The 24,549-nt window shown below is 55.8% G+C and overlaps 3 protein-coding genes across 5 annotated transcripts; 1 reads left to right on the top strand and 2 right to left on the bottom strand.

Annotated features, from left to right (window-relative positions):
- Positions 1–1,240: 1,240 nt before the first annotated feature.
- CNTF (ciliary neurotrophic factor) lies at positions 1,241–5,860 on the bottom strand. The gene is made up of 3 exons (XM_030239898.2): positions 5,712–5,860; positions 2,796–3,081; positions 1,241–2,544 (listed from the first exon to the last, which is right to left on the bottom strand). The coding sequence occupies exons 2-3, from the start codon at positions 2,988–2,990 to the stop codon at positions 2,059–2,061; spliced, it is 681 nt and encodes a 226-aa protein (XP_030095758.1). The 5' UTR covers positions 2,991–3,081; positions 5,712–5,860; the 3' UTR covers positions 1,241–2,058.
- ZFP91 (ZFP91 zinc finger protein, atypical E3 ubiquitin ligase) lies at positions 3,913–18,546 on the bottom strand. Of its 2 annotated transcripts, XR_007777703.1 has the most exons (12): positions 18,182–18,546; positions 17,483–17,508; positions 11,938–12,159; positions 11,699–11,735; positions 11,153–11,242; positions 10,693–10,815; positions 9,121–9,171; positions 8,501–8,579; positions 8,130–8,244; positions 7,539–7,638; positions 5,986–7,215; positions 3,913–5,796 (listed from the first exon to the last, which is right to left on the bottom strand). XR_007777703.1 is itself a non-coding variant. In XM_050975385.1 (11 exons), the coding sequence occupies exons 1-11, from the start codon at positions 18,529–18,531 to the stop codon at positions 6,705–6,707; spliced, it is 1,704 nt and encodes a 567-aa protein (XP_050831342.1). In that variant the 5' UTR covers positions 18,532–18,546; the 3' UTR covers positions 3,913–6,704. The 2 variants fall into 2 exon arrangements, 1 of the variants encoding a protein (XP_050831342.1); XM_050975385.1 differs by having other exon boundaries at positions 3,913–7,215.
- Positions 18,547–21,103: 2,557 nt separating this feature from the next.
- LPXN (leupaxin) lies at positions 21,104–24,464 on the top strand. 2 transcript variants are annotated; one of them, XM_030240239.2, is made up of 9 exons: positions 21,104–21,546; positions 22,298–22,401; positions 22,514–22,569; positions 22,785–22,890; positions 22,967–23,116; positions 23,196–23,369; positions 23,444–23,525; positions 23,724–23,872; positions 23,949–24,464. In XM_030240239.2, the coding sequence occupies exons 1-9, from the start codon at positions 21,534–21,536 to the stop codon at positions 24,213–24,215; spliced, it is 1,101 nt and encodes a 366-aa protein (XP_030096099.2). In that variant the 5' UTR covers positions 21,104–21,533; the 3' UTR covers positions 24,216–24,464. The 2 variants fall into 2 exon arrangements, with proteins under 2 accessions (XP_030096099.2, XP_050831343.1); XM_050975386.1 differs by lacking the exon at positions 21,104–21,546 and having other exon boundaries at positions 22,321–22,401; positions 22,514–22,890.
- Positions 24,465–24,549: the final 85 nt, after the last annotated feature.

Raw genomic sequence — 24,549 nt, 5'->3', positions numbered from 1 at the left:
GCATGGTGGGGGCTGGCTGGCAGGGCAAGGCCGGGAGCTGGAGCCTCTTGCTCAGCCAAAGCGTGGAGGTTTGGATTAATGGATTGCTTTTTCCCATTGTGTCTGGGTAGGGTGGCCATTCCTGAGCGTGGTGGCTGCTCCACAAATGCAGGTGCACCCAGCTGGCAAGCTAACAGGGAAGGAGTAAGGAAGGTTGCAAAAGCCCAGGGAAATCCCTGGGGCAACACCATTGTCCACCTTGGTCTCCATTGCTGCTTTCACCCTGGAGCGCAAGTGCAGCCTGGAGCTGAGCTGTCTGCCAGCAGCTGATGTGGGAGGATCGGGTTGCAGCCTTGGCCGGCTCCCTGGGATCTGAAGGTCACCTCGTACCCGGCCTGTGCTGCCGGAGAAAAGAGGTCTGTTCCCACCTGGTCGGGTGGTGAGGTTCAAGGACGAGAATGGATTTGCTCCAGACGTCCCTGCCCACCCCCAAGAAGGTGAGGAGGGTGTGAGCACCCAGCCACTGCTGAGCTGGAAGGTGCAAGGGGAGAAGAGAAAGGTGGCTTCAAGCACACAGCAGCGGGCAAGAAAAATACTTGTCAGAAAGGAGACCTGCTTTGACTAATCCTGAAAAAAAAAAGGCCATAAATTGTTATTCCCCAGTGCAGGGAAGCATAAAGATTGAAATAATCCAGTCTGAGCTGCAGGCAGCTGAGGGCAGGCAGTAAGTGGCAATGAAGAAGGTGCAGGTTCTTCCTCTCAGGCCCCACCGATAAAAAACCAGACCCCACCAAACCACCCTTGCCCCAACCCTGCGGCCCTGTGGGGTTGGTGGGTGAGCAGGATGGCACTGGGGGCTCAGCCTTGGGCTGCTCTTTGTCTCCCAGAGGCCCCGTGCCTGTGCAGACGCTGCTGGTGCTGGGGCAGGCACTGTGCCCGGTGCTGTCCCAACCTGCCACCACAAAGCCGCTTTGTGCAGAGCCGGCCAGGCACATCCCCAGCCTCCTCCCGGCTCTGTGGCCCTGGTCTCCCCCCATGCTGCCCATCCTCTCACAGGCCAGGGAAGAGGGCAGGGCCACACCAGGACAGGGCACAACCCCAGTGACCCACCATCTCCTTCATCTCCCCCATAACCTCCCAGTGGGTCACATCCCCCCAAACCTCTCAGCCCTCTGGGATGGACCCTTCCCTGGAGTGGGAACTGGGCAGCCCAGCCTCCTGGTGAGCTGCCCCACCTCCCCCAAGAAGTACATCACCCTGGTAGATCTCCCAGCCCTTTTATTCACACGGCAGCCATCACATCCAGTCGGCAGGAGAACTGTGACCCAGGAAGCTGTGAAACATCTCAGCACTCCACAGGATGAACGATGTGGTTGGGGCTGTTAGATTTCCCCAAGCCATTCCCAGTCCTAAAATAAGCCCTGCAGGCACTATGCACTAAGCCCTTCCCCTTGCAGAAGGGCTTCCGAATCATATCTAAAATATCCACTTTCAGTTAAAAGATCCTCTCCATTATGTCCAAGCAATTAAGAATTCCCCCTCCTGATTGCTTCCCCCCTCCCCAAAAAGCCCCCAAGCAGTTAGAGCAGAAATTCAATGAGCAGCCAACTAAGCTGGGCAGAAGGAGCATCCATGTGCAGGAGGCCAAGCCTTGTGCCTTGCAGCTGGGGGGCAGGTCCCAAGACTCCTTTCACCCGGTGATGCTTTTCTGTCCCTTGGCTCCTGCCCTGCATCCACAAGAGCCCCAAGGCAGCATCTGCCTGCCATAGGCAGTGTCCAAATTCCAAAGAGAATTGCATTGCTAATGCCTCAAGGCCCTGGGGTGAGCAGCAAAGCTGCTTCCTGGGGAATAATTCAACGGTCCAGTAGGAAGAGCCCAAGGACCCCTGAGGATCCCTGCTCCCTCCAGGGTAGACTGCAGCCTGTGCCTCAGTTTCCCCAAAGGGAGCAGCATTAAAAGCATGGGGATTAATGGCACGGTCCCTCCCCTCCACGTCCCCTCCTTCTCTCTCATCTGCCCTCTAAGAGGTGGGCAAGGAGCCCCAGGGGCACCCAAGACTCCCCACCCTGTGCTTGCCTTCAGGGGCTCTCGGCCAGGCCAGGGGCTGCGCCGGTGGCCGGGCTGGGCTTGGCGAGCTGCCGCAGGTCCCGCACGGACCTCACGGCCCACTGGGCCAGCTCCCGCAGCACGCCCAGGCCCCGCAGCTTCCGCTCGAAGTGGCTGAGGCGCGGCGGGGGCGGCGGCCCGTCCTCCTCCTCGTCCCCCTCCTCGCCGGGGATCCCGCGGCTCTCCAGCCGCAGCAGCTCCTCGAGGTGGTAGGCAAAGGCCGAGACCTGGAGCAGGACAGCCGCCAGCGCCCGGCCCAGGCCCGCGTCGGCCTCGCCCAGCTGCTCCCGCTGCTCCTCCAGCATCTGGGCCAGCAGGGCGCGGAAGGCCCGGTAGGCCGCCAGGTTCTCCAGCAGCCGCTGGGTGCCCGTCTGCTCGTCCCAGCGCTCCACCGCCGCCAGCGGCACCCCCTCCACTGCCGCCACACTGGCCGAGGCGTCCAAGCCCTGCTGCTCCACCTGCAGGGTGAGACCCGCCGGGGATCAGCGGAGGCAGGACACACTTGGGGGGATCCCCAGCCCTGAGCCCTGCGGGTGTCGGGGCAGCGCAAGCTGCCCGAGTCTCGCCCAGGTGTGAGCAGGCCTGGATCCGGCAGGACTCCGTGCCCCATCCCTGCCACGGGTCAGGGTCCTCGCACCCCAGCACAGCTGCCCAGATCCCAGCGGTGCTCCCAGCCCCGCGGCAGGCACAACGAGCAGGGCAAACTCACGTAGGCGTCCAGGAGGTCGACGACATCCGCGCGCATCTTGCCGGCCAGGCGGATGCCGCGGCTGCAGAGGTCGCGGCGGCGGAGGGCAGCAGAGGGGCTCCCTGCAGCCGCCATGGTCCGGGCAGCTGTCACGGCCACCAGGCTCCGGGCGCAGCAGCCGCCCGGCGAGGACAATCCCTTGCTGAGCTGGTGCATTCCAGCCGGGAGCTCCGCTCACACGTCCGCTGGCCTGGTTCTCCCCCTCTTCCGTGCCTGGGGCCTGGCACGACGCTGCAAATTCCCGCCTCTGGGATCAACAGCGACAGATTATTCCCCTAATTCCCCCACGCATCGCTACTCTCAGTGCCTTGCCCAGAACTGTCTGGCGCAGCAGCAACAGGCTCCCAGCCCCGTCTGACCCATTCCTCCCTCCCAGCCACACAGTGAGATTAGCAGCACGCTAAACCCTCGGCTCATTCCAGAGCGCGGGAATCCACTGCCGGGAAGAGGTGAGCAAAGCCCGGACATTGCTCAACACCTCAGCCCGGCAGCCGGCTGGAGCCTGAGCAGGGCCAAGCAATGCTTGAGGGCAGCCCCCAGGCTGGAGAGCCCGCAGCAGCCCCAAGCCAAACTGCAACCCAAACCCTGGCAGAAGGATCTGTGCCAGATGCTTCTAACCCCGCTTCCCCAGAGGGGTCCTGCCCTAAAGAGGGGGTGCAGATAAGGAAATGTATCCCAACCACCCCAGAAAACACCAGCCACCCCACAGCTGAGCTGCACACACCAAGACAAAAACAGCCCTTCGGGTTGGGTTGGTTTTTCCTCAGTATGTTTATTTTGGTTATGCATTACCCAGATCAAGAGTGAGAAAAACCCCACGAGTTGAAAAGCAGCTTCCCATGAAATACCACAGTGTGCCTGGCTAGGGGTCCCAGGGCTGGGGGGTCCCCATATGCCCAGAAGCCTCCTTGCCACCCTGTGGCTACTGCAGAAGCTGCTGAGCTTGGGGAACCCCTGCCACAGCAGCCCCCAGCCCCAGCCCAGTGGCCCAGGGCCCCTCAAGTGCTGCCCGTGTCAAAGGGCCTCGTGCACCCTCCAATCCCTCCCCGGGAGGAGAAAAAAAAATAAATACAGGGGAAAAAAATACAAAAAAGTTTATTGCAAACTACTACAATAATTTATTGAAGCAAACTGCATGCGAGTGAAGGAGAGACATCGAGGGGAAGAGGAGCTGCAGGAGGGCTGTATCAGTTTTAGGGCTTCAGAGGGGCGTGGGAAGGGAGCTACACATCTCTCCTGCATCAGGGGCGAGCAGGCTGTGGTTAGAGGACAGACAGGCACCTGGCCACGGCCAGAAAAAGAAAAGGGAGAGCTACAAGAGGTGTCATGGAAGGACAAGGCAGGGAGCGGCAGGGATCAGAGGTGTCCAGGCTGGGAAGCAAAGGAAATGTTTGATTTTGCATCCCAGAAGTGCAGCCAGGGGCAAACCCTGCTCCACTGGGGCGGACGTGGGACGAGGCAGCCTCCCCCAGCCTGGTGCCAAGTGCTGGGTCACCAGAGGTGAGCAAGCCCTTGGCCCAAAGGCGTTTTAGTGCCATTCCTCGACCAACAAACCCCCGAGCTCTCCTTTAGTGTTCTGTGCAAGGCTCTGCCCACCCTGCACCTCCCACAGGCACAGGGGCCGACAGAGACACAGCTCCAGCAGCACCATGTCAGAAGGACAAAGCCAACCTGCCCCAAGGGCCACCAAGTGTCCCCAGAGTGCTGCCCCTCTCTAGCCTGCAAGGGGAGGGGACCAGCTGCCACCCAGAAAGTTTCCTGCTGGAAACCACAGTAAAGCAATCCAAGCAAGACATTGGATCATCTCAACTGAAGGAACTGGTTCAGTTTAACACCATTCTACCACAGACCTGCCACCAGGTGTACTGGGCCCTCATGTGAGCCAAGCTGCTGCCACAGCATGACCATGGGACACCCACGCCCAGGGCATAGGACACCCAACTGCTCAGCCACCATCCGCAACACCAGGAAGTGCTTCGACTTGCTCTGACAAAGGTATCAGTGTAAGGGGGAGGAGGAAGGGTGGGAGGGGGCAAACCAGGACAAACAGCCTGAGAAAAGCCAGCATGTTTGGGCCACAGCTGGATTTCCAGGCGTCACAGGGGACAGAGTGGGTGTTCAGAGTCAGTTTCCTGTTAATCCAATTAAATTCCACGTTTTATTGCCGTTTTCCAGACCCCCAGGTACCCGATTTCAACAAGCTGCTGTGTGCTACAGACCAACTCAGCTGATCTTGTGCTCAGACAAGATACTTCAGCTCTGCGCCCAACCCCAGTAACCCAACCAAAAAACAAGCAAATAAACAAAAAACAGGTTATTCTTCACCTCTTCCAAAGCTGCTACGAATTCAAGGCCACTGAATCTCCACACAAAGTTTCAGAGAAGAGCAAAAAAAATCCAAGTCTCCATAGCAGACACATCTTATCCTATGTAAACTTTTCCAAGGGCTCAAAGCTGCCCTAACTACACCAGCAGGCAACACCTGACCCGCCACGTTTCAGGGAAAGCTGGGGTGTCTGTGCAGAAAAGAGAAGCTTTCAGAACGCAGCTACACAATCCCCCCTCAAAATGAGGGCAGGGAGAAAAACTGACAGCCCCGTAGTCCCACATCAATCTATTGCCTTGGATAAACAAGCCTGAGAAAACCACATTCAGTCCCTGCTGTGTCTTTTTCTAGACCTGGAAAGGAGAGGCAGAGTTGGATGAGGAGCACCACATTCCCCAGCAGCAAGTAGCTAATGGCTGTCCCAAGAGTCACAAGTCACAAGAACAAGTTCCTGGCTAACAATGTCCTTCCCCAAAAGGCTGGAGGCAAAACAGGCATTTAATGCAAGGAGCTCACCCGGAGCTGGGAGGGAGAGACAGCCCATCACTCACCTCATCCTCCTGCTAACACGTTGCTGCAGAGACTCCCACTGCACACAGGCTCTTCTCCAGGGGCTCTCCCTCTACTCTGTAAAAGCTGCAAGACACATCTGACTCCGGAGTGCTGCCTTCACCTCAGCTCTCCCAGCTGCTGGCACAATGGCACTGGAGCTCCCTGCACTGGAGCCTACTGGGAAACAGCCTGAACCCCTTCCACCCCCGCCCCTAAGAACAGAACTAAAAAATACCGACCCTTTTTTAAACAATAAATAAGGAATCTTGTTACCACAACACAAAAACGAAGCATGTTCAAAGTGCAAATTACTGTCGTCAAACTGGGATGCTCCTCCTTGCCTCTCCCACGCAGGGCTCCTGTAGCCCCCGGGCCTCTCCAAGCAAACATGATCTACGAGCCAGGGCGTTCCCTCCCTCCACTTCCTGCCAGGGCTGGAGCAGGGGAGCGTGGTGGGAGCGGGATGTGCACTGCTGCTTCACAGCTCACCCTGCCGAGGGGCTAAAGTGCCAAACTCCCAGCCCCGGCCAGGAAGGAGGAGACTGCAAGGACCAGAGTGCAGTGGTGCATAGAAGTCGGGACCAGGGGCAGAGGGAGTCCTAAGGAACTTCTCCAGAGCACGTCCAACGCTTTTTAGTTTGCCAGTGGGGCCACGCCAAGGAGCCAGAAAGGCAACTGCTTTGGGGTAGAGCCAGGGGTTTCGGCAATGCCCCCTCCCTTGGAGAAATCCGTCGCTCAATCCAACTTGCTCTGGCAATGGCAGCACGTGCCCCTTTCCACAAAGGGGCCGTGGGAGAGAGAGAAGTGGTTGGGAGAAAGAGGATGTGCTGTGATCCGCGCTGGAGGGGAGCAGACCCTTCAGTTATTTACTAGTATTGTAAGTTTTGTTTAACTTTCCTCTCTTTCAGTAAGTGCCTCCTCCTTTTTTTTTTTTCCTTTTCCTTTTAAATACAGAGTCCCAACTGTCCCAGCACCCAGGTGCTCCCCTGCCACTAGGGTCCAGTAGAGTCTGAATCTTCAATGAGCACCTCCGCGCTGGCTCCCAGCATCTCTGTGTTCATGACCAGCCCCTCTGGGTTCGCGCTGCTGCCGCTGCCCACGAAGAGCTTGCCGTCAGCCACCAGGCTCACTCGCTCTGCCCCGCCACAGTAGGGCTTTGGCATCCCCTCCGGGCTCAGCAGCAGGCAATCTGCTGGGGGAGCACTGCCCAGGGGGTCGGGGAGCAGCGGGAGGCCCTGGCCATCTGTGGGCGGCACAATGGCCTCGGGATTAGTGCCCAGGATATCGGTGCTGGTGATCAGGGCACCCGCGTTGGCAGCCAGCGCTTCAGCAATGAGCACTTCGGGGTGACTCTTGGCTTTGTGGGCCACGACGCTGTCCTTCTTCTCAAATTTCTTGCCACAAATATTGCAGGAGAACTGGTAGAAGGAGTCTGCATCGTGCTTCTTCATGTGCCAGTTGAGGGAAGCCTTCTGCCGGCAGGTGAATCCGCAGATTTCACACCTGGGAGGAAACAACGAGGAGGTCACAACAAAGGGACATCCACACACGCCCATAAGGACAATAGTAGCAAGGTGGCAGCTCAGGAGAACAGCGGGGGCTCGCTAATGTCACTGCAGCTCCAACTCTAATTTTATTTACTGAGGGCTTACATTCCACAGATCCACACCAAGAGACATGGCCCCGAGGAGCAGGTGACACAATGTCTGTTCAAAGAGAGCTGAGACACCAAGAACAGGCTCCAGCCTGACTTCAGAGCTGCTCTGAAATGGATGTTTTGGGGGTCCCTCAGAGCAGGAGGGCGAGGCACAGGCAGAGGTACTCACTGCAAGGGCTTCTCGCCCGTGTGGATCATCCGGTGCACTGCCAAGTTGTGGGAGCTCTTGAAGGCCCGGGCACAGTACTCGCAGATGTAATCCCTTTGATCTGAAAGACAACACCAGTTGCAGCACTGCTCTCCCACAGACCTGCCCCCTTTCCCAACTCTCAGGTGGTGCAGGTAAAGCTGCCCAAGAAGCAGAACTACAAGTTCTGGGAGGAGGAGGTGTCCCACAACGCACCACAGCCGGTGATCTGGAGAGGCGAGGCACAATTAAGACTCTCCTAAGAGCTAATTATCCACTCTGATCAAAACTGAAAGACTGGCACATTGGGATAAATCAGACTTTATCTGTAGAGGTTTATTCCTCTACAGAGCCCCTGAGTGATGCCTGCCAGAAGGAGAATTAAAATCTCTATAGTCTATTTCTTTAGTTTGCTTAAAAGATGGTAATCCAGAAGACAGTAATACCCTGCTGCTGCAAATCTATGCCACCTGACTTGGCTTCTCTGCAGAAGTCCCAGAGGCTTTTCCATTTTCCCTCTATCTGTTTACTGACCTGAAGAGGAGTTTTCATCTTTTTCCCATCCCCCTGTACCTGTGTGATGTTTGGCATGCCGCAGGAGCTGCTTCTGGAGCCGGAAGAGCCGACCGCAGGAGGGATGAGGACACACGTATTTTTTCTTCAGTAAGTGCTGATATTTTATGTGATGCTGGAAAGAAAGAGTGGATGTTTGGAGAATGTTCCTGGCTGAGTGAACAGCTGGGGCTCACTCAAATTTAGATCTCCACTGGAAAATAAAACCTGACAGACATTCACACACATGGCTACAACTGGCCACAATGAAGCCTTCCAAAATGACAGTATCAGGAAGGGATGTGAGTGCCAGTGGAGGCTTGGCTGCCTGTTCCAAGCATCCCTTCCCTGCCCTTCCAGGTGCCACAGAGGAAGGGAACAGCCCCACCAACCTGCAGGTACCGCGGGTGAGCCAGGACCGTGCCACAGCCTTCCATCTCACAGCGGACATACTGGATCGGAGGCTTCTTCCTGGGAAATCAGCAAGGAGAGGGGCAGAGTGCTTGGCTGCTTCTATGATCAGGTGATTCTATAGATAAAGATTCTATATATATTCTATTTAGAATCACAATTCTCTGTGTCTGTGAGGGGCTGATGCGTCTCATGCCACAAATAACAAGTGCAAGCACAGCAAAGCACCATTGCTCCAAAACCCTTGCCTGGGCTGTGACACAATTGCTGCACAAGAGCCACCTCTTCTCCTGCCACTACTTGAGGGCTCTCCCTACAGCTGAGAAAACCTCAGGAGACCCAGAAATCCCAAAGCAATTTCTTACTGCTGGGCAATGCCATAGGAGGGATCAACTGAGAAATGGGCAGGGGGCTAGTTCACTTGGAAGAAATTAAACCAACACCTACAGGGGAAGGAGAAGAGGGAAGACAAGGCATGCTGCTGGTTTTGGTTTTTATTCCCTTCACAGCAGAGAGATGGCTTTGGGACAATCCTTGTCTGCTAGCAGGACACAAGGGAAGCAAGTCTGCAGAACAGAACTGGGCTGAGAGGATCACTTACCTTCTCTTGGGCAGCCTTGGGCTCTTGTCATCCTTTCTCCTCCTTCCCCTCCTGTAACAGGGATACAGAAACAGAACTGAGAGAAGCTTCTTTACATTAGCAGTGCACAGAGACTTTGAAGCGTATGCTGTATTGCCTCATTAACTGCATGGTCTAGAAAAAAACCTGAGTGCAAGTTGGAGACAGATTCAAAAGATGGAGAATTCCAGAGAAATAAATGCTTCACATGGTTTGCTCTCTCAATACTTCCCATTTCCTACTGCATTTTTCATAAACGTGTAATTTTGCCAACACGGTCTAGAACCAACAGTGCACCCTGTTTCCTCTGCTCTGCTGGGGAACATTCCACACCACAGAAAAACATCCATCTGCCTAATCAGGAAGAACGGGATTAATGATCCAGCAGCTATTTTGCAGGGCTCTGAATTAGCCACAGCAGCTTCTGTACCTGTCAAGACTAAAATCTAGGTTCTGTCTCAGCAGACCTGTACTCACATGTAAACTGCAGCCTCCCAAGCCACAGCTCTGCCCAGCTCTGCCTGCCTGATCCTATTGCTGCGGAGACACTTGGAGCAGATTGATGGAAGTATTTTCTAGGCTCTACTGAGACATCTGTATTGATGGCAAGCCAGGAACATGCTGAACACACAATCAGCATTCAAGAAGATTCACAGGTTTTATTACGCACAAAAAGTAGTGTCTGATTCAAACAACAAAACCTCAAGCCTCAGAAAGCAATCTCCGACAGACAAAAATATTCTCAAAATATCAGCCTCCTCACTCCTCTCCACTGTGAATCAGCAGCAGCTCAGGAACAGCAAGAGAAATTACACCACCAGTGTGCAGCAGGTCAGCAGAGGGAGCCCGGGCTGTTCCAACCACTCAGAGAGAAGCTGAGGTACAAAACCAGCTCCTTTTTCTTTTTTTCCCCTCACATTATCCCAAAGAATGGCTTTGACACACAGTCACATAAACCCATCTCCCTCTGCTGCCAGGAGGAATGCTTCAGCCATGAGTTCCAGGGACAGCACACACCAGAAGGTGTCGGGCCACTGGCGACTGACTGGGTGGCAAAAGTTTACTGTTTTACTTCTTGAAAGCAAGGGGAAAACAGCTGATTTTCCTGACCTCTGGTGAGGTCCTCACTGTACAAAAAGGACACTTACCGCACACACAAGGTATTCCAGTGACAAGACATCCCAGTGTCTGCCCCCAGCACACAGCAGGAATGCTGCCCTCTCCCACTGGCTTTCGGGATCCCCTTGAGGCATCACAACGAACCCATTGTAAGGACACCCTGAAGTATTTCCCACTGTGTGGTCACACCCAGGGAGGCTGACTAACCACAGGATGATGAAAACCCCCTCCACTTAAGATAAACTCTGATATATTTTTGTGGCTGAAGACACACAAGACGTGAGGGCACAGGATAAACAGTGCTGCCCCATCAGCTGTCAGGCCCAGAGGAGGAGGTGGGGGATGGGGGGAACCAACAACAATTAAACACTGTTGTACACCAGCAAGAATGCAAAACACACAGCACACACTGGCATAACTGCAGAGTGTACTTACTTCCTTGGTGGTTCTTCATCCTCCTGAAACTCATTCTCTTCTTTCACTTCCACTTTAATCTCTTTCTGCCTTTCTTTTTCTTCCTTCCCCTTGCTAGTTTTTCTCCTTTGCTTTGGTGCTTCCCTACAAAGACACAAATACAACACATTACTCCAATAGTCTTCTCACTGCCTGCTTTTTACAAAGACTTAAACAAAAACTGGACCTAAGTTCAGGTCTATTCTTCAAGTCCCACTTTCAAGCAGAAGTAAGAACCAGGCTTAGGGAAGCATCCAGCAGCCAGCAAGGCTCTAAAAGCTTCAGTCCCTGAGAGAAGAACAGTTCTGGCCAATGCAGGCAATGCTTAGAACCATTCCACCAGATCAACCAGCACAGGTGCTTTGGGTCATTTAAGCTAATTCAGGTAACATGCCCATATTTTTTTGGTCTAAACCCCCAGTAAATACATAATCCAATATACTTCTCTAGGTGGGGCTTGTAGGTCTCATCTCTGGGATCATCTTTGAAGGGAACTTCTTCCTCACTGATGAGCATCTCCTCATCATCATCGCTGTGGGGAGAAAAGGAGAAGAGAGGACTTTGGCAGCAACAGCTTGGCCACCACTGCAAGAATATCTGTGCACCTTTCCCCAGCATGGGAAGGACACTATTACACTGCACTTCCTCATCCAGGCATGACTGGGGAAAGGTAACAGCTTGCACTGACCAAGGAGCACAGTGACAACCAGAACAGGCCAGGGAGAGCTGTGTCCTCTCCTGAACCCACCCACGTACCCACAGCAACAAAGCTACCAGGTGGAATGCCCAGATCAAATCTTACTATCCATTTCTTCACAGTATCTCCTGACATCTGTGCACACTGGAACTGCAAAGGTGAGGGGCCAAAGGAGAGACAGAGCTACTGTCTGCCTCATGGGTCATTTCACACTAACATTTATTTTCAAGCGACTCAGGCCCACCTTGAGACACCAAATAGGAAGAAACACCACAAAATAACATGTCCTACCTGACTCCATCTGGAGACTGATGCTCGTCTGTGACCACTGAAAGGAAAAGTCACCATTAGGTTTCAAAGTGTGTTCGCTGCAGTGAGCTCATCTATCTCACGGTACCTCCGTCGACATTCAGAGCCGGGAGTGCTGGTGGCAGAAGGCACCCGTGACAAGCGGCACCACGCCAGCACAGCCACACGCCCAGAGTGACACCCAGAGCCCTGACTGTCCCCAGGCCTTCTGTGGCACGTACCGTACTCCAGCTGGTCGGCGTTGGGCTCTGACTTGCAGATGAGCTGCAGGGAGCCAGCCTTGGATCTGGAGGCGCGGGAGTTCTCGGGGTCGCGCTGGCGGGCGGCCGCCGTCCGGCTGCTGCGCCAGCTCCGGCTGGGCCGGGCCGTGCCCACGGGAGAGCCATGGCTGAGCGCGCCAGACACTTCCTCCTCCTCCTCCTCCTCCTTCTCTTCTTTGGGAGCTGAAACAGCCAGTGCAGTCTCTTTCATCAGAGTACAAAATGCATAAATGCCCTCTTTAAATCACACCTTAAATCACAGCAGCCCCTGCTGATGCCTAGAAAGGCTGATCTGGAACAGAGCCTAGACAGAGCTAAATGGATAAAACAGGTATTTATTGAAAGGTCTCAAAAGGGTACACCTTGGGCAGCACAAGAGCCTGGCATGGGCTACACCCAGGATGAATCCAAGACGGTTCCTAGTCATGAGTTTTTACACTTTTTTAAGTTTCAGCTCATCTACACATTGGGTTCAATTGTCCAGTTACAGCTCCAGGTCATGAAGTCTCAACCCCCTGGCTTGCCCCCTTCTCTTCACCATTGTTTATGCTTTTTGGGTAATGGTTGTCCTTGATTCTCTAGCTGGGAAGGGATTGTCTTTTCAAACTACCCTGTGAAGAGAACTTACTAACACCTAATATGAAGTTTCAGAGTTACATACCAAGTAGCAAAGAATCTGAAAAATATAAAAGCTAAAACCCAAGGTGTCACTGCCTGCTGTGGGAACCTACTCAGCCCTCTATGCTGAGCCAGGACACTCCCCAGGCCCTCACCTCAGCAGACCTTCCCTTAAAACTCTCCTCACATTCCCTCCAAGGAAAGACACTAATATTTAAAAGCAGTTTGTATTTCCCTTGAATGAAGGCTTCTAAGACAATGATTTGCTGGCTATAAGCACAATAAGAGACACTCATAAAGTTCAGCAAGTGCTTTATGAAAGGCCAGCTTCAAAGTTGGGCCATGTGAAAAGTCATGTTTAGAGAATCCCCCAAACATATACTTCATTTGAATTGTACACCTGGCAATATCCCTGAGGGATCTGAGCTGGATGTTTCTGGTGCTGTGCTAGAGCAAAGAGCATCACAAATGCTGTTAGCCTGAGGCCTCCACACTTATTTACAGCTTGTACAGGTGGTTTCCTTTTGGCTCATGGCTGGTCTCCAAACATGCTTTGGCAAGATAACAGAACTGGCTGAAATGTCTTGTGAGCAAGTTAATCCCTTAAAAACTAAAATTCCTGAGTACAGTTCATTTGATCTCACTTTTTGGCCCTTGCTGTGACACTGGGCCTTCATGAACTCAATGCCCTTTGAAATGTTACTGATCACAGAATGGTTTGGGTTGGAAGGGACCTTAAATCTCAGCTCATTCCAACCTCTGCCATGGGCAGCAACTTCCCCTAGCTCAGGCTGCTCCAAGCCCTGTCCAACCTGACCTTGGATACTTCCAGCAATCCACAACCTCTCTGATTCCTCCCAGCCTGCAATCTATAGTTTTGCATCAAGTCTTCTGAACCAAATGATCCTTTTTCTCCTAGCATGTAGCTTGCTTTGCATTACTCACTGTCTGATCCTTGATTAACAGGGTGGGAATAAGCAACATTTGGCTGGAAAAGCCTGACTGGAATCCCGGATGTGAGACATCACACTGTGTTGTAAACCATCAAGCTGCTGTCTAGCATGTATAAACCTCACCATCAGAGCAGAAACTGCACCCTCCTGGCTTTCTTTAGCGGATCTCAAGGTGACTGCTGCATGTTCTAAGTCCTCGTGGTGAATATCTCATTTTTGAAAGCTAAATCAAACCCAAGGACACTTGAAACCATCCTCTATAAATTCCCCCCTCAACCACTACCGTGTTGCCAGGGATAGCACACACTGCTGCCCTTGGAAGATCAGGCATTCAGCTGATAATACTTATCATTTTAAAAACCAGGCTTGCAGAGCTGAAGCAGACCTGCCTCAGAACACACCTGGACAGAGTATGTCCCTCACCCAGCAGCTCTGCTTCCCTCCTCTCAAGTGAAAGTCTTGGATAAGCCTTTTCCCAGGACTTCTCCATCTACTTCCCTTGCTTCAGCTGTCTAACACATTCATGGCATTTTTACATGCTGAGATACCCAGGCACCTCCCAAACCCCTCCTTAGGAGATGTATCAATTATTTACCTAGCCTCAGAAATGACAGTGATACAGAGTTGTGAGCTGAAAAAGCCTGTAATTCTAGACCCTCCCAACAGGGTCCCTGGTCCCTATCCAAGAGTCAGGGCTGCACCAGGAAACTTCTGTCTGTCAAGTGTTCAGCTGCAGGAACAGCTGGAATCAGCCATCACCAAAACCCTTGCCCAACATATGGGAAGTCGTAGATTTTGAATAAGTTTTTGTCTCTCTTTCCTTCATCAAAAATCGATTAAAAATCGTGAGTGAATGCCAGTCCCTGGGAGAAAGGACAAGAAAAGGAAACCTGGAAGGACACTCATAATGAAGTTGTGGCTTTGTTTACACAACCAAAAGACAAGATTCTGGGCACTGCTCTGCTTTTCAACAGAGCTGAACTTTGATTCATAATGCATTTGGAAGCTTCTTACTGACCCTGCAGACAATTTCAGAAAATACACACGTGCAATTAGGTGAAAAGAAAAACTATTAATTGCTAAGTTAAAAAGCTGCTATAAAAATAAATGCACCACATCAAATGCACACCTCTGAGATTTAAGGAAGCAACCACGCAGTGGGTAAGGCACCAAACACCTGGCTTCATAATAGCATGGACAAAAATAAAACTCAGGAAAAATGTCGAAGTGCAAAGCTCCATTCAAAGGGCTCTTCCCCACCAGAGCACTGTGGAACTGTACAGATGGGATACAGGAAAATCCTTGGAGGGTTTGGGCAGTCTGAGCTATTTAAATTCAGTGCATTTTTATAAGGTTTGGTTTTAAATAATGACATTACTTTCTCCAAACACTGACAAAGCCTTAAGGGAAAGCAATGCTCCCAAAAGGAGCATGAAGCATTAAGAAGGTATAATGTAAGTCCTCTCTGTACAAACCCATCTGCCACTTCCTGAGTCTCAAAGTTTTCCATCTTTTTTAAAATTTGCCAAACCTAACTGTTTTCTTAGCAAAACCCCTGGATTTGAGAACAGGCTTCCAGGGAGGTGACTCTCCCAACTAAAATGAAAATAATTCCCACAAGGCTACAGAGCGCTGTGGGAAGGCAGACAGGAATTCTGCTACACAGCGACTGTAGCTACACAAATTCATTTGTAAGCTGAGATTAAACATTCTACTTATGCATCCAATATTTCTGCAGGCACACGTTGGGAAATCCTGGAACTGCATGACTAAGCAGGCAACAGGGAATAGCCAGAGAGCACAGGCTGACACTGCAGCTGCCCCCGTGGTGACAGTCACACTGGGCCGTGACACGACACAACACACACCTTCGGCTCTCATCTCCCTCTCAACTCCCTCTCAGACCTGCACAGCCAGAACTGCCAAGGGGAAGCAGGAAAAGCCTGATCCCATGGCTTTGCACCATGGCTGTCCAAGGGAATATTCCCAACTGGATTTAGCAGTTGACAGTAAAGGCTAATATTGCAATGCGAAAAAAAAAAAAAAAAAAAAAAAAAAAATCCAAACCTTCACCAGAACCACTCAGAACCTTATCCCAGCTCCTTGCAGGGTGAAAGGACAAATGAGATTGTGCCTTCCAGTGCCTTCCAGGCTCACAGGGGGCTCCTGGCTACCAAAAACCCTGTGGTGCAAGGAAAGCTGCTGCTTGCTTACACTGATCTGGCTCCTTCAAAAACCGCTGCTAAAGCCCAACAGGAGGAGGAGGGAGAAGCCCCTCCTGCTCCTGCACAACCTGTCCAAGGAAGGAAGGAGGAAGACACTCCTCAGCCTGTTCCCAGGTCCTCTCCAAGGAGCACAAGGTGCACAAGGGCTCCATCCAGCGTGCAGCCAAGACACACGAGTGCAGCTTCCTCACTTCTGTGCTCCTGCAGACTAAAATATAAACCAGAAACAAACAACCCCCATCCCCCACGGCACAGATTTCCTCTGGCCCAGAAGTCAGCACTTCCCGGTGCCAATTTCCACGCAACTATTCCTACCATCATTTTGGCTGCAAATCTAATTGGGAAACAAATAAGCCCCAGAAGTTTAACAAACACTTTTTCCACTCTCACCTTGAAGCACAGCTGAAACTCTCAGAGGCCAAGGTGATGGCTAAAACGGCTCAAGTGCAGAGAGACCCCAAACCCAGGAATTTCAGTCTGACAACTTTTACTTCCTGGGGTAAAAATGGGAATATTCTGCCTATTTTCTACTACTGCAAATAAATATTTCTCCTTAAACCAAAACCCAAGCAAGTCTTAACTCTATACACATACGAAACCAAAATTTTTAGACATTTCAGCAACTGTGCTTTGACATGAAAGCCTGAAGCTCTGACCTTATGCTGCCCACCCTGTACACAGTGAGGGGTAAATACACACAAGTAAGATCTAGACTCAACACAGTGGTTAATTCTGCTTCAGTCTGTAAAAACACACTTTGCCAGCTGGAACTGTGATGGATTTCCACACCCAAACAGAATAAAGACTTGTAGGAGGAAAGCTAAAGAGTTACCAAAGCACGAGAATAACAGCAGCCTCCGAGACAGAGCTGCTGGCAAACAAACCCGGACAGCTCCAGCAGAAAGGGGAATTCATCGGCACAGGTGTGTGACCTCCTTTCCTCAGGGCTTCATTCTGCCACAATTCTCTGGTGCCAGATCAAAAAACAACACTACACAAAGCCCTCGACTTGGATCTGTTTCAGAAGTCATCACCAGGTAAGGAGCAAAGCCCTCTAGCACCTTTTTTTGTTTTTTTTTTTCTTAACAAGAATTGTTAAATAGGTGCACAAAGTTCACAGTGTGCACTGGAAAACAAAAGTTCTGCTCCAGGTTGCAGATGCCCACAGCTGGGGCTTTTGTGTTCAGACCCTACTCCTGCCCCCAGTTCTAAATAATTTTCTCTTTCACCCCTGAAGACATCAGCGTAAAAACTCCATAATCCACTAAAGCTAGAAAAGAACAAGGGTGAATACCTGACTACTCTGATTTCCACACAACTTTCCCAGGTCTCTTGAGGATCTACTCCTATATTTCTGAGCACAGAACAGAAGTGAAGCCAGGATTTGCCGACTACTTGGGACTGCTGTGAAACAAGAAGTGTTAAACCATGGAGCTGCTCAGCCTCATGCTCCAACAGCCATGGAAAGCCCAAGTGCTTTTTGGGACAGTGAGATTTTGCAGGTTGGGCATGTGCCAACAGCAGCAGCAGCAGCAGCAGCTTATCACAGTTCCAGAGTCTTGAGAGAGACTCAGAAAGAAACTGCACATCACCCAGCACTAAAACATTCTTTGAAAGGAAGATCCAAAAAAGAGGATTGGGCTAACCCATGGGACAACCCAGACTTTCTAGAAGGAACACAACACCAGGAGTGAATAATTAAACTCTTACCTTTACCAGCGACTTTATCTGCGGACCTGAAAAAAACACAAAAGCAAGTGTAAGAGCCAGACTCGATGGGATGGGGGCAGCAACAAGGAACTGAATGATGTGGAGATAAGCCCCAATTCCTCAAAGTCGCGGTGCTTCTCTATCGGATCGTTGTTTTCAACCCCTCATGCCAAGGTGGATTGTTTCAGCCGCAGGAAGCTGAGGGGAGCTACAGGAATACCCAGCAGCAAAGGCCCAGCCATGTCCAGGACAGTTACGAGGGATCCAGAGGGATTCTATGCTTAGGACAGGAGAGAGCAGCTGCACTTTCGAAAGCTCCGGTGTCCCGCTCAGGACCGGAGGTGCAGCGAATGCAGCATCGCCTCCCGGTAAGGCAGATCCCACCGCCTCCCTCACCCAGACCTCTGGCAAACGGAGCCAGACCGCGCGGGCGCCGCGGGGCACCGGGAGAGCTGCGGCTGCCCGAGGGCGCTGCGCAGCCGGCGATTCCCGGGACACGGCCCTTCCTGGGAAGGGACCGGCGGGGCCGGCCCAGCCCGGCCGGAACAAAGGGGCGGCGGCGGGGGACACCCCGCGGCCGGAGGCGGCCCCAGGGCCTGGGCCCGTTCGCGCGGGTCGGACAGAGGCCGCCCGCATCCCCCCACCCGCGGCCGCGACCCCCGGAAGGCGCGGGCGGAGCCCGGCGCTGCAGGGACTCACCCGGCCCGGGGGGCCTTCCTGGCCGCGGGCGGCGTCTCGGCGGCGGACTGCTCGGCGGCGGGCCGCGCCCCGGGGCTGCTCCGCCGGCGTCGAGGATACTCGGCCTTACGGCGGCGGGACGCGGCGGCAGCGGCTGCAGCTCCCCCCGCGGCCGAAGCGGCGCGGCCGCGCTCCCGGCCGCCCCTCAGCACCCGGCTGCCGCCGGACTCCTCCCCCTGATCGGCGGCGGGCGGCGGCGGCGGCGGACGACGGCGGCCCGAAGCCAGCGGTCTGTCTGCGGCGGGCGGCGGTCCCGGAGCGGGCGGCGGCTCGGCGGCGGCGCCCCCCGGCTGCTCGGTGCCCGCCGGCATCGGGGCGGCGGCGGCGGCGGGGCCGGGACGGCCGCGCTCCACCCTCGGCCGGGCACGCCCGCCCCCGCCGCCCACGGCCAATCAGCGCCCGCCGCCCGCCTTCACGCGCGGCCCCTGCGCCCCGCCCCCTGCCCGCGACCACCAATCCGCGAGGGGAACTCGGGGGACGGCCCTGGCCCCCAGGCCCGAGTGCCCCCGCCCGCCGCGCTCACGCCTTTCCCCGCCGCTCGCGCGCCGCCTAGCCAATGGGCGGCCCGGGCGGGGCGAGGCCCGCCCCCCACCACCGAGCGGCCAATCAGCGCGCTGCTCCTGCGCGCGCCCCAGACTCGCACCGCCTCTCGCGCAGGCGCTGCCACGGCCGCTGCGCTCGCGCTCCCGCTCCCCCCCCGGCCGGCCCCGCTCGGCGCCCACTCGAGCGCGGCCCCCGCGGCCGCCGCCCCGCAGGCCTCTCCGCCCGGACCGCCCGTCTGCCGCGCGGCCGCCGCCCAGGCCCCGGCTCCGCAGGGCTCCCTACCGCCGCCGCTGCCTGCGCCCCTCCGCCTGCCCCCGGGCCCCTTTGCCCCTCGGGCGAGGCCTGGCGGGGGAAGCCGTTCGCCGCCCCGCCCCACGCGGCTGCTCCGTGCCGCGGGGCTGCGGCGCCGCCCGTAGTACCGGCGGGGCCTGGTGGCCGGGCCGCTTTTTGCTACCGCTTCTCCTTTAAGAAAAAAAAAAAAACGCCCCGTCGGGCGGCGGGTGAAAGTCGGTGACAAAATGGTGGCCGGCGCAAGGGGGGCGGGGCACACAGCCCTGGCCCCGCCCGCTTCCGTCCGCGGCCGCGCATGCGCGATGACTGCCGGGAGTTGTAGTTCCACCGGAGCTGAGGCAGTGCCGGTTCCCCGTTCCCGGCCGTGTCCCCGCCGCGAACGGCCCCTGGGCAGGAACCCCGAGAGGGCCTGTGCGGGGGGGACACCCGCCCCCGTGGTCTCCAAGGCCCGAGTCCCTCCCCAAAACAACTCCATCAGCACCTGATCGTCCCCCAGGAACTGCACTAACTCATTGAACCCACACAAAACGCCAAAACTTCGCACCCGCGGACGCTGAAGGCGCCACCCGGGAGCGGGTTTTGTCACGGTCGCCACTCTGTCCCCTTCCCTGCTGTCCCAGCCGCCTCGGTGGCTTTTGGACCTGGACTGATCCTGCAGCAGGATGTGACACCAGGCCAGGACCTTGGGGAGCAGGACTGGGGTGTGCTGGCTCCTGAGCCGAGGGTTTGGCCGATCTTACCCAGCGTTTTATGACAAGAGAACAAAGGGTAACACTTGCCCAGAACAAGGTGCTCCTCATCCTCCCTCGGGAGACAAAAAGCAAAAATCACAGGGGTTCAAAGAGCCCGCAGCGGTGAGCTGGAAAATCCTGTTTGCTGAACTGGTTCCCAGCAGTGAGAGGGCTCTGAGCGCCTGCTGCTTCCTTCTGCTTCTGCATTTCAAATCCTTTCTGCTTCTGCATTTCAAGTCCTGAGCTCTGCCATGTTCCTAGAAAACAAAAGTGTGTCCAACAGTTCCTGAGAGTGTGCTAATAAACCCCCTCACTGCGGAGAGCCCACATTCCCCTGACCCAGACACTGGGAGGGAGGAGAATGTTCTTGCATTAAGGTTAAAGAAAACCTCGGGATCCTTGCTCAGGGATTCCTCCTGTCCCTGCTTTTGGTCAGTCCTGTGCCAACCTGTCCCTGCCATTGTCATGACTGATTTCCCCTCTGCCGGCAAGGCTGGGGTCCTTAATTCTTGTTGGAACAGGGGAGCAGAGCTCAGGGCAGGGCACAGCTCAGCCTTTGGCCTCTGGGCTCTGGACGTACAAGTTTTAAGATATTCCAGCTCCAGATGCTCTTGTGCACTCGGGCTCACACATCACTAAATCACTGAGAAGGCTAAAAATAGCCCAAAACCTTCCGCAGACAGGAAGGTTCTGTGAAGTGCAGAAAGGGAAGTGCCTGACAGCAGGATCCCATGGCCAGGCAGCCCCAGCAGGGACAGCAGCGGTGCCTCCCCTGGGCTGTGGGTGGCTCTCAGCATTCCTCGCCTGGACACAGCCCAGACACAGTGGGTTGGTTCCTGGGGCAGGGCTCTGCTGGATGTCCCTGCTGTGAGCAGGTGACAAAATGGAGTCAGGAATGAAGTGAGCCCTGAGGTGGCAGCTGAGGGGCTCAGCTCCAGCCCGTCCCACCCATGGGGGCTCAGCAGTGCCCAGGAGCGGGGCCAAGGCAGGGCCAGCCTGACCCACCATGTGGGTGCTGGTGCCTCCCCACAGAGAGCATGGAGTCTGTGGCTCTTAACCTTTGCTCCCGAGGTTTTTGTGGCTGGGCTAAAGAGGAGCCAAGCCAGGCGACACGTGGCCAAGGTGACAGAGATGTTGTTGGTCACCCACCAGGTGTTGCCTCCTCCAAACACCAAACAAGAGCCCAAAGCACACACCAAGCCATGTGCACCCACCTCTGGCATTCCCCCAGTGCCCTGGAGCTGTTTCCACATCCACTGCCTGCTCCCAGCAGTGCCAGGAGATTTCTCTGCCAAAAAGGGATTTGCTGTTACCTGGAAATCAATGATGAGGGTCCACAAGCGTCTCCCCAAAGGCAAGGTTCTGCTGGAATGTGACAGCACTGCTCCATCATGCTGCCACAAATCATTTCCAGCCAGCACAGGGACGCCATCCTTTGTCACTCGTGGCCAGTGGCTTCTGCACAGGGCCTGGGTCAGCAGGACATCCACGTCTTGGCTTCTGGAGCTCCTTGGGCAGCCCCTTGGCCAGTTTCTCCCCTCTGCAGCCCCAGCCTGGGCTGTTTGTGGCTCCCTGTGCCCCAGCTGTGCCCGTCACCCGTGGTGTGTGCAGCCCACAAAGGAAACCCTGGGTGACAAACCCCGGCGCAGGGGGTGGAGGCGAGACCGGAACAGAGCCGGCGCAGCCTCTGCTGCCATCTCAGCACCTCGGGGCGCTGCCCCTGCCCTGCGACCCCACGCCAAGGCAGGATGGAGGATTTGGGTAAGTTTTGCCTCTCCAGAGCTGATCCTGCAGCCAGGTCTGGCTTGGGGTCACATTTTTGGTACCTCCAGGGAGCCTCTTCCTTCCTGTACCTCAGGACCGGGAGGGGATGACGCTGAGGGGCAGCCTTGGAGCCCTGCTCCCTCCTGTGCCTCCCCCATCCCAAGGGAACAATGGGGCCGTGGTGGAGCGAGCCCTTGGCCAAAAATGGAGCCAGCCTGAGAGCAGGAAATGGGCTGAGGCAGCGCTGCAACGCTGGCTGCACCCAGCGGGAGCTGGGAGCCATCCCTGGCCTGGGGAGCTGGGGTCGGGGGAGCAGCCACACTGCTGGGGGCATCCCCTGTTTCCCAGAGTGAGGGACAGCCAAGGCAGAGGGGTGAAAGAGGAAAGGGAAGGTGTTCGGCCCACCTTGGGGGAAGTGGTGCTCTGGACACGCAGATGGGCCCAGGCTGAGCTTTTCCCTGCCAGGGCTTGTGCTGGGTCAAGCTGAGGACTTGAGGCAGAGGTTTCTTTGCTGGCCAGGGATGGTGTGTGGGGGCAGGACTCTGCCCCACTCACACTCTTTGGGAAGGTGGGCACATCCTGCACTGGGATGAGGGCCTTGGGGAGGGTGCTCAGGGCCCCTCAGGGCTGGCAGCTGGCCAGCAGGACCTGCTGTGACGCCTTTTGCTCCTGAGATTTTGGGAGTGGTACAAGACCGCAGGGTGGGCAGTTGGTGGCTGTGGGGCCTGACCCGCGTGTCTCCGTGAAGATGCTTTGCTGGAAGAACTGGAGCAGAGCTCCTGCCTGGCCTCCAAGGACCATGCACTGCAGGGACCAAGCTCCAGCCAGGATGCCCAGCATGGTACCCTGAAGGTAACACCTGAGCACAGAGACCCCTCAGCTCATGATGGGGTGGTGGAGCTGGGCAGGGGAAGCTGCCAGGGGAGCACCCTGAGGGCTCTGCCACAAGGGCTTGTCCTTTCAGGTGCCACTGCCACCTCAAGCTCAGCCTCCAGGAGAAGGTTTGGATTCAGTGTACAGGTAAAAACGGTCATGGGAGTGCAAAGCCATCTGGGGCTGTCTGTTCCTTGCTGGGATCTGCCATCCAGAGTCACCTGGGACAGACTGTATCCTGCAAACCTGCAGTGTTCCCTGTGGTGGCCTGTGGGAAAGGGCTGTGTTGGCAGGGGTGGAGGGGGCCTTGGTCCTGACTTTGGGTTGGACACCACAGCATCTCCCCTCTCTGCCATGCCCAGCACCCCTGTGCCAGTCCCAAAGCCACTGCTCCCTTCACCCCCACACACGGAGGCCACCCGGCAGCTGGATGAGCTCCTGGCTGACCTGGGCCACACGGAGAGCAAGGTGAGCCTTGGCCCTGGAGGCACCAGACTGAGGGATTTAGCCCTCACCTGGACCTCACCATCCTCCTTCCTGGCAGCTGGCAGCTGCAGGGCAGGGAGCTGGGGTGCCCACAGGATCTTTGCTGGACAACATGCTGGACAGCCTCACGCGGGATCTGCAGGAGCTGGGCATCATGGCCGCGCCCGCCGGCGTCTGCGCCGCCTGCCGCAAGCCCATCGCTGGCAAGGTGAGCCCCGCTGCCAGCCTGGCACCCCTGGGCATCCCCCCGGAGCTGCCCTCACAGCCCCCGTGCCTCCTCCTCGCAGGTGCTCACAGCCCTGGGCAAAACCTGGCACCCCGAGCACTTCACCTGTGCCCGCTGCGGGCAGGAGCTGGACAAGGGGCCCTTCTTCGAGCAGGGCGGGCGGGCGTTCTGTGAGGAGGATTATCACCAGGCCTTCTCCCCTCGCTGTGCCTACTGCACCGGCCCCATCCGCGAGGTGAGAGAGTGACCCACCCACCCCCTGGCCTCCCCCGCTTCCCCCCAGCCCCCTCACCTCGGCTTTTCCTGCAGAAAGTCCTCACGGCCCTGGAGCAGACCTGGCATCCCGAGCACTTCTTCTGTGCCCACTGTGGGAAGGTGTTTGGAGATGAGGGTATGTCCCAAGGAACAGGTGCGGGGGTCCTGCCCCTATCCCAGGTATCCCCTGCTCTTGCACTTATCACCCCATCTGACAGCTCCCCACAGTCTCTCCCTTGCCTCCTATCCTGGGTACCACCGTGTCCATGTCCCACTGTCACCCCCAGTGTGAGCCATCCCCAGGTGGGTGCCCATCCCAATCCCCTCCCCACAGGGTTCCTGGAGCGCAATGGGAAGCCATACTGCCACCAGGACTTCCTGGCCATGTTCGCCCCCAAATGCCAGGGCTGTGAGCGCCCTGTCATTGACAACTACCTGTCAGCCCTGCAGGGTGTCTGGCACACCGAGTGCTTCGTGTGCACGGTGAGTGGGACAGCGGGGATGCAGGGACTGGGGGCGTTCCCAGGGCCACGCCAGCCTTCCTCTCTCCTTCCCCCAGGAGTGCCTGACTGGCTTCACCGGCGGGTCCTTCTTCGAGCTGGAGGGGAGGCCCTATTGCGAGCTGCACTTCCACCAGCGGCAGGGCACCATCTGCCAGGGCTGCGGCCGCCCCGTCACCGGGCGCTGCATCACGGCCGCGGGGCGCAGGTACCACCCTGAGCACTTCGTCTGTGCCTACTGCCTGGGCCGGCTGCACAAGGGCACCTTCCATGAGCGTGGCGACAAGATGTACTGCCAGCCCTGCTACGACAAGCTCTTTCTCTAAGCCCCAGTTGCCCAGCACACAGCCTCCCTGCCTGGATGTCCCCAGCATCAACGTGCCTGGCACTGTCCCTGCTGACCCAAACACACCTCACATCCCACCCATCAACATGCCTGGCGCTGGTCCCGCTCAGCCAACTGTCCTCAGCCTTGTGTCTGCCAAGCCAGGCATCATTGCTTGCCCCCCTCTCTGCAAGACATCCCTGACATTGCTCCTTGGACATGAAGCAGTAAAATACCTGGTACTGCCTTCTCTCTGCTTACTGGTGGCTTTGGGGACAAGGGTGCAAGGCAAGGTGGGAGGGCTGGGAAATACCACATGGTTTGTCACAGTGACA

The sequence above is a fragment of the Serinus canaria genome, chromosome 5, assembly GCF_022539315.1.
Source record: "Serinus canaria isolate serCan28SL12 chromosome 5, serCan2020, whole genome shotgun sequence".
NCBI classification, from domain to species: Eukaryota; Metazoa; Chordata; class Aves; order Passeriformes; family Fringillidae; genus Serinus; species Serinus canaria.
The sequence above is the reverse complement of the archived record's forward strand: the minus strand, read 5'-3'. Positions and strand labels throughout refer to the sequence as shown.

Excerpts from the sequence above, each read along its gene's own strand:
- CNTF (XM_030239898.2), bottom strand. The coding sequence starts at position 2,990 with ATGCACCAGCTCAGCAAGGGATTGTCCTCGCCGGGCGGCTGCTGCGCC. Across the intron at positions 2,545-2,795 it reads TCGACCTCCTGGACGCCTAC|GTGGAGCAGCAGGGCTTGGA; the intron begins GTGAGTTTGCCC and ends CTCACCCTGCAG.
- ZFP91 (XM_050975385.1), bottom strand. The coding sequence starts at position 18,531 with ATGCCGGCGGGCACCGAGCAGCCGGGGGGCGCCGCCGCCGAGCCGCCG. Across the intron at positions 9,172-10,692 it reads GATGAAGAACCACCAAGGAA|GAGGGGAAGGAGGAGAAAGG; the intron begins GTAAGTACACTC and ends TCCCTGTTACAG. Across the intron at positions 7,639-8,129 it reads GCATGCCAAACATCACACAG|ATCAAAGGGATTACATCTGC; the intron begins GTACAGGGGGAT and ends GTTGTCTTTCAG.
- LPXN (XM_050975386.1), top strand. The coding sequence starts at position 22,582 with ATGGGAGTGCAAAGCCATCTGGGGCTGTCTGTTCCTTGCTGGGATCTG. Across the intron at positions 23,526-23,723 it reads GAAGGTGTTTGGAGATGAGG|GGTTCCTGGAGCGCAATGGG; the intron begins GTATGTCCCAAG and ends CCCTCCCCACAG. Across the intron at positions 23,873-23,948 it reads CCGAGTGCTTCGTGTGCACG|GAGTGCCTGACTGGCTTCAC; the intron begins GTGAGTGGGACA and ends TCCTTCCCCCAG.